We start from the raw sequence: 8399 nt of genomic DNA, 5'->3' as shown, positions 1-8399 counted from the left end.
TCCTTGGAAGTTCTGTCGAGATGCCACACCAACCGAAAGGAGAACGGGCGCTGAGACGCTACAGGTTACCCAAGCCTAGAGACAAGAACAGTCAACACGAACCATGAACCTTCCTGTCAGTAGGTTTGAGCCTTCACAACTAAGCCATCTTGAACGAGTTACCCAGTTATGCCTCGTTGGACAAGCTGCAAGGTATGTCTGCTAAGCGATATCAATGTCTTTCTTTTTGTCAGTGTATGAATAGGCGGCTGGAGGTGCATGTACTTTAGAGTGATTGTGCAAGGCTAACACTAAGTCTCCTCCTCGTCTACTCTGCTTTCAAACGGATTGTACGGCAGAGAACCGCCAGCGTTTAGCACCGATGTTGTTCGGACGATGATGATAATGATGACGAGGATGATTCATCGCGTCCAGTGCTATCAGGCAGGACTGTCCCCTTCCACTTTCTTCTTCGACATCTTCATGGATAGGAATAGTCCTGGAAGACTCGCATTCAATTCCAAAAGCCCAAGAAATGGAAGCTCTAACGGCCGCACCTTGCCTAATTAACTTTTCCAACACTTCTCAGGAGGGTCGGATTCCTGAAAAAAAACCACTTAGACCCTGAAACTCCACCAAAATCTCCACAGGGAAGCTGGAAAGCATCCAGACCGGTCAATCATTCAATCGATTCAGAAAAAGCCGATGAGTATTCAGGCACGCCACAGAAGCACGATCGAACATGATCAGCGTTCAGGCATTTCATAGATGTTGATGGGTGTTCACTAAACGCTGATCAGACAGCTTGGATCAATGTCAAAAGATGCGAAACCGTTTTAACTTTGGCACTTGCTTGTTCACAATAAAGCTGTTGTCTTCCTTATCGTGAGTTCTTTTTCTGGCACCAGGCACTGGGGTGGGAACAGCAGTCAGATAGAACAAACGGGTGCTGGGTTGATCAGTTAAAAGCAACATTGTTCATCTGTGAGAATGACGTTGCACACGTATATCAGTATAACCAGACGAACTAGAAATCCAGAATTCAGATCAGCGTAACAAGTAGCACGTAGGATTTCGAACTGGCGTATATGTACAGCATATGGAATATTAAAACAAGAGAATAATGAATAGAGTATCAGTCATGTTCATCACATGAATGAGAGTGTGGATGTTTATAGTCCAGTGGTGGTTTTGATCGCAATCTTTCGGATCTTCTCGGAATGGAAACTTCACACTCTTCACAGGTAGTGCGTTCTTCAGATACAGCGTTTTGTTCGGATACCATATAATCACTTTTGTTTACGTTGCTCTCACCTGCATCAAATACCATGGGCACGACCTTGGCCCATACAAGGTCCAATCGTTTTTGTATGATATTCAGTTGGTATTGCTCATATGTGGTTTCCCATAGTGTTTTCACATTGCGTACAACTCCACACCAACACACAGGACAGGGCTGAACAGGTTCGCGGACGATCAAGGGACCCCTTTGTGTCAACATACTCCACGCAGTACAGGTCGCGACAATCACACCAAACCAGGTCCTGTACCCAAGACACACCAGTGTTTAACAGTCATTGGGTTTTAACTCTCGCTTACCGCAAAAAGTAGTTGGGCACAGATATCGATTAAGTAAACGACATGGCTTTACTTAAATCAGAACACATCGAAATGCAAGCACTATTGAACCACATCAATACTTGTTTCGTAGCCCAGCGCCTGCCTCTCACTCACAAGCCGTAAACACGTCTGAGTAGGATCCGAACTGAATCTAATGTTTCCTGATGGGTAAAATGGGGTGACAAACAAATTTCTCTGTCCTGAGTAACCCAGTCATGCCCAACGGTTCAATTAAAGACGTTATCGGAATCTGACTGGGGAAGACGAAAGCAGCATTGTCAAAATGCAATGTGATATCAGCTTATATATTTGTGAGACACCACTCATAAGGTTCCTGAAAATCCGTCGACAGCCCACGACCGATTTCGCTTTTCCACTTCGGGCTTATCAGGTAGGCGCAGTCCTCGGGTTTCCGTCAACCTTATGTTCCACTTGAAACCGAATTGCACGAAATTAGCGAATATGCACTCACTTGCAATATAATTTGGTTTTTCGAGGGACTCACCTGGAACCCAGCTGAATCTCTCGTTTATGACATCAGCTTGTCTATCGAGAAAAGGGTTTACAAAGCTGAGGTGAACTCCCCCTTTGCATGTGCCAGAAATCCAACCGCTACCAGCTGATGACGTTAAAAGTATTAGGTACCCTTGGACGCGATGTCGCATCAGTACGTCGAACGACTCGTAAAAGAGAGATTAGCTAATGAAAATCAATAGTGATTCGTAGGGTGGTCCATAGGATTCATTAAAAAGCCACTTTCAAACAGTCGTGCAGTGCGCTGGTGGTGAAGCTATTATCAACAAACGCGGACATCTTGATCGCTCTCATCTCCCTTAATCGCTAACCCAGGACGAAACAAATCAGTCCTTGGGGCCACTGTCAAACACAGTCGTTTCTGAAAGCTTGTTGACGTGCGTTCACTCAAGCTAACGACTTCCGTGTAAAGATTCACACGATGATAATCCACACCCCTCCCCACAATAAAAATTACATCAACCTCACTAGACTTAGCTAGGTTAGGCACGCAACATTGCTTCTCAGCTTTTTGGTGAACGACACTGCCGAAGACAGAAACCTTGCGTGACACGGATCGAACCTGTCGTTGATGCTGGTGAAGTTTGTGATGATGTGGATGACGATCAAGATAATGAAAGAGGCTGGTGATGATAACGATGGTGACCAGCATGATTTTGGTGAAGAGGAAGAACATGAGCAGGATGTGACCTGTGAGGAACAAGGTGCTGATAACATGATGATTCGGATGATGACGATGATGATGATGATGAGTTGACTGCGGTGAATTACTAATCTCTGCAACTCTGGTCAAATCAGTGACATTCTTCTACCAGTAGTTTGAGTATACTTGAACGAGTGGGACTCACTGTCAAATCTGTGGCCCAATAGCTTGTTGATTTCGTGAAAAGTGCTCACTTCAGTCCACTGTGGATGCTTCACGGAAGAATGGTCAACATAGTGTGAACCCGATAATCGGGCGAGATGGCTCAGTGGTTAGCTCACGAATTACTGAGCGGAAGATCCGTGGTTCGAACCCGGTCTCTGCCTCTTGGCTTCCCCTGTCTAGGTTTGGGCAACCCATCCCTCGTGCTTCCTACGGATGGGATGTCAGCTAGGACATTATATGTTTTCTTTCTGATTCCCATGTTCCACATGTATGTATGACAAATTCGTCCTTCGATATCTCTCCCTACCCTCTGCCATAGTTCACAGGGTATTTCGACGTAGTGTCTTACTCACCACTTGGGCTCGGTGACCTTATTTGAAACGCAAATCTAACGCGTGAGGATGGTAGATCAGTCTTAGATGTGTGGCCTCAGATGCACTGTTCTTCTCTCTAGCTCCTGTGTGGACGTACCTGACTGGACTGGACTGGACTCGACTGGACTGGACTGGACTGGACTGGACTGGACTGGACTGGACTGGACTGGACTGGACTGGACTGGACTGGACTGGACTGGACTGGACTGGACTGGACTGGACTGGACTGGACTGGACTGGACTGGACTGGACTGGACTGGACTGGACTGGACTGGACTGGACTGGACTGGACTGGACTGGACTGGACTGGACTGGACTGGACTGGACTGGACTGGACTGGACTGGACTGGACTGGACTGGACTGGACTGGACTGGACTGGACTGGACTGGACTGGACTGGACTGGACTGGACTGGACTGGACTGGACTGGACTGGACTGGACTGGACTGGACTGGACTGGACTGGACTGGACTGGACTGGACTGGACTGGACTGGACTGGACTGGACTGGACTGGACTGGACTGGACTGGACTGGACTGGACTGGACTGGACTGGACTGGACTGGACTGGACTGGACTGGACTGGACTGGACTGGACTGGACTGGACTGGACTGGACTGGACTGGACTGGACTGGACTGGACTGGACTGGACTGGACTGGACTGGACTGGACTGGACTGGACTGGACTGGACTGGACTGGACTGGACTGGACTGGACTGGACTGGACTGGACTGGACTGGACTGGACTGGACTGGACTGGACTGGACTGGACTGGACTGGACTGGACTGGACTGGACTGGACTGGACTGGACTGGACTGGACTGGACTGGACTGGACTGGACTGGACTGGACTGGACTGGACTGGACTGGACTGGACTGGACTGGACTGGACTGGACTGGACTGGACTGGACTGGACTGGGATATGACACCAAAGACTATCTTCATCTCCTTGGTGATAGATGCAGTCAAATCTCCCCTGAGAGCCTTAATCATCATCATCATCATCATCATCATCATCATTGTGAGCTGTAAGAACCGCGTAGTCGTCGACCAGTGCGTAGTCGTCGAACAGTGGTAGTAGCTGCCGCAGTTTAGTTCACCGATGACTTGGGAAGGAGGGGGAGGTAGCTGCGCATTTCAGGCGGGAGCTGATAAATTGGTGCATAAATCCAGCACTGTCAATGGGCTGTCAAGTGGGGGGGGTTGGAAATGAAGCTGTGCATTGAAGGCAATAGCTTGGATGCACGAGCGCCATTGAGGGCGCGACTGGGCCATGTCTGACAATGTCTCTAGCCATTGATGTGGCCTTAATGTACCTGCGTATTCCATTGATTAGCCAACTACCCACGGAACGCATGCCAAAGCCCCCGGGCGCCGGAAAGTTGCAGTGTGCTCCGCTAAACACACTGCGATTCAAAACAATGCATACAAGTCGCGACAAATTGTCTGAATTCCCACGCTCCAAGGTGCATGTGTGGGAACGAAAACAGTTCCACCGTTTTCTGTAACAGATAAGGCTAGTTAGTGCACTTTGTGGATTGCAAATTCCACAAGTTCAACTAAAGAATTTCCTCCATTCCAGTTAGTTGAAATCATCTTGGCCAAAGCAAACAGTCGCATGGCGCCGTACAAGCAGATTGGGTTGCGCGTTTGATACGCTCAACCAACCTATTTAAATGAGACCCCGCGTAAGAGAACGATTGTTCATAGACAATGTTCTTATTAGTCGCCTTCGCTTGCTGTGCGATTGCTCTGATGGATTCGGTCCAAGGGAACCGGCCGGCAACTCTGTATTCCATCTGCCGTGAGTTCCCTTGCGCATTGCTCTATTCCACAGATACAATATCCTCACCTTTTCCAAATAATGCTCACCAAGCTGCTGACTCTCTGCAAGTGAGTAAGTAAGTAAGTAACACAGTGAGAATCAAACCTCTGGAACAGGACCGAGTGGAGTGTCACCTGAGGGCGGGGTGACAGCGTGTGTATGCATTGAGACTAGCCTCGTTCGCAACATATCCACTTAGATATTTGAAAAAAAAGAATGCCCCTTTTTGTGAGACGTGTTGTTTTGTAGATTTATGCGACTGTATCACTTTCTCTGCTTGTCATCATCCCATTTCTTGCCGTTCCCTGCAGCACAAACCACCCGGATAGGGACAGTTCTGAATGTGACCCTGAACAATTGTAAACGCCAACCCTGCCCAATTTTACCCGGACAACCAATCAATTACACCGTTCACTTTCGGCTTCGTAAGTTCATGTGTTCGCTTCGGTAGAGTTTTGGTTCCAAAAACCTATAGAGAAAAGTTCGGTTACGCCATTTGTTGAAGCAATTCAAGGACAAGGGATCTTTTCCAGACAAGCCCCGCCAAAAAATCAACCCCTGCCACCTAGAATAGATTGGAAAAAAGAGATATGAAATGTGTACTTTTAGCTTCACTGAGGAGAGTAAAATTGGGACATGGCATTAATAATTTTGTGTGAGTTCCAGTGGTTGGATCCACAAACTTTTCTGTATGATTAACCGTTTCATGAGTATAATTCAAGTCAATCTTCCTTCCAATTCCTTGGTAAGATGCCCACATATCAGAGATGATGACTGAGCCGGGAGCGATGCAGGCCTGGATTGTGTCCATCAAAGTGGCCGCATTTCGATCTGGCACTGCATACATGAACACCTCTTTAGTTTCCAGGCAGATCCCTCCGAAAATCCACTGCTGGGGAAGGACTCCCCCTGCGCGGTTTTTACGGCGAGATATTAGCGTTTCATCGATCTCGACGTGGAAACCTGGGCCACCGATAACTGTTGGAGTCTGCAAAAGTCGCCAGTCACAAACTTCACGAGAAATTCTTCCATTCGACAGCGGTCATGTGGGCCTCTGAACAGAATTTGATTTTCGCCAAATTTTTGGACTAGCAATAAATGATTAGAATTACTGTTCTAAACTCAATCCTAGACCGCTCCAGCGGTCTTGCCGACACTGTCGGGCATTACACCTCCACCTGTCAGAAACAGTAGAAAGTGTCATTTGGTGGCCATTGTTGCATAAACGTTGCTGATGGATCACTCAGTGGCTTTGCAAAAAACCTATTGCCGTCTCCTTGTCATGATCGAGAATAGAAAGCGTCAGAAAGTTCATTTAAGGTTTTACGGGCGAACGGAGAGAATTTTTGCACAAAATGAACCTAGATGCGGGTAAGGAATTATTTTCATCAAAAATAGATCAAGGTTGTGTGGCTGCATTCAACTGGAGCAAATTGGCAAAAAGTGTGGCGGGGCTTAACTTTTCGCACATGCACTTTTTGCATTGGCGGCTCCGATCCGAGACAACCTCCATCAATCAATTCAAAGTTTCATAATTCCCAATTCAGAAATTGTAACAAGGAGAAACCATGCTTCTTTTCTCTAGTTAGAGGAACCCTTCTTTGAAGGGTTGACCTGTCAGGTCGAAAGACGAGAGTCACTCATGTTGTACAAGACAAAACGGTTTTCCCTTTGGCTCCGTGCTAAATTCCATTGTTGCGCAGCGTGACAACAGCAGTGCTCACAGCAAAACCGAAAGTTCCAACTCCCTGTATCTCAAAAATTACCTCTCTGTTGCAGAACTGCCAGCGGAAAATTTCTACAACACCGTTGGATGGGCTAAACAAGACGATACGAGCGATATCTTTTACGACGGTCCTAATCGTGGGTCGATGCCTCAGCTGTCCTTCCAAATGGTCAACTTCCATGGCATCCCGAGGGTACCCAGAGTGAGTACTCGTATCTCATCTGTCTGTATGGATAAAGCTATCCAGTGTACTGCGCCTGAATTTGATGCCTCTGCGCCTCTCACCGCATTCATCTGATCTGATTTCAGCCACGGAACGCAAAGCTGATGATGACTGGTTACGCTCGAGGATCGATGGTGTTTTGTGTGATGACCGATGTCACCTCTAGCAGTAACGCAATTGGAAACCGATGTGTGGAGGCTCTTTAAACAAGGTGCGCTGTTGTAGCCAACCCCCCTCCCGCCCCCGCCGGCCGTATTTAGCGACTTCTATTCCCTTAGGTCTAACATTATCGCAAGTAAGTTTTGCCTTCCAGAAGGAAAAAATCTTGTAACGTAAATAAATTTTGCTACGACCTTGTGTACTTTTTCATCAATGTTTCTAAGACGAAAGTGATGATTTGTGTATGGGCTACACAAAACTTGGCCCACACAAACAGTTTCGTGCTCCACCGTTTGTCAGCATGTCGGGACGGGGTGGAGAGACGACGCGCAACAAGCACGGTTGCAGGAATCTCCAGCTAGATCATACCGCGGTCATTTAATGATAGGAGAGAAAACATAGATACTGTGAAGTGTGGATCGCGCGCGCGAGTATGTGCTGACTGTGTTCGGTTTCCTTACATGTAGATCCGTTTGCGTGTACATAGGTGCGTCAGCACTTAATAGTTGCTACGCTCACTAGACGGTGCAGACCATCGATGTCTGATGAGTCACCTTAATGTGACATGTTGTGGGCATGAAAAAAGATAAGTCTCGTGATCCAGTGAGCGATTGTCAGCTGAACAGTCAAGTGTGTGGGTGATAGGGTAGCTACAAGATGTCTCAAAACCCTGTGTGTTACGCATTTGAGAGAGGAATTCGATAGACTGCACTCGTGGGAATTCTACTCAGGTCAGAACGGGGAAACGATACGATCTGGCCGTCACCATGGCAACGCCGAGCTGGTGATTGTGTTATGACCGGCATACTCTCATCTCTAAGGTGAAGCCAGTGAATGGCGTACCTCTTCGTCTTGCGATAGTAGACAACGCAAATGCTGTGGACAAATTAGATGGTCTCGCCCAGGGGACTCAGGTGAATCTACCTGAATCTGTCGTTTATGGCGGTCCGCTTCAATGAGTTTCCTGTTAGAACCAAATTCATGCACTAATCAGAGCAGTTGTCGAAATCTCTCCAATTTGGGTTCGAGAAACATGCGGCTGGCGGGAACTAGCCTATTTGATTAGTCTCACGGAGCGCAAAACTGACAA

General features: G+C 47.5%; 1 protein-coding gene across 1 annotated transcript; it reads left to right on the top strand.

Moving 5' to 3' along the window:
- Positions 1–4659: 4659 nt before the first annotated feature.
- T265_06547 (hypothetical protein) lies at positions 4660–4884 on the top strand (the record flags this gene model as incomplete). The annotated part of the gene is made up of 1 exon (XM_009171843.1): positions 4660–4884. One exon carries the CDS (start codon positions 4660–4662, stop codon positions 4882–4884), a length of 225 nt encoding a protein of 74 aa, XP_009170107.1.
- Positions 4885–8399: the final 3515 nt, after the last annotated feature.

This window comes from Opisthorchis viverrini (genome assembly GCF_000715545.1).
Source record: "Opisthorchis viverrini unplaced genomic scaffold opera_v5_136, whole genome shotgun sequence".
In the NCBI taxonomy this organism is placed as follows: Eukaryota; Metazoa; Platyhelminthes; class Trematoda; order Opisthorchiida; family Opisthorchiidae; genus Opisthorchis; species Opisthorchis viverrini.
This window is presented reverse-complemented; position numbering and strand designations above follow the sequence as displayed.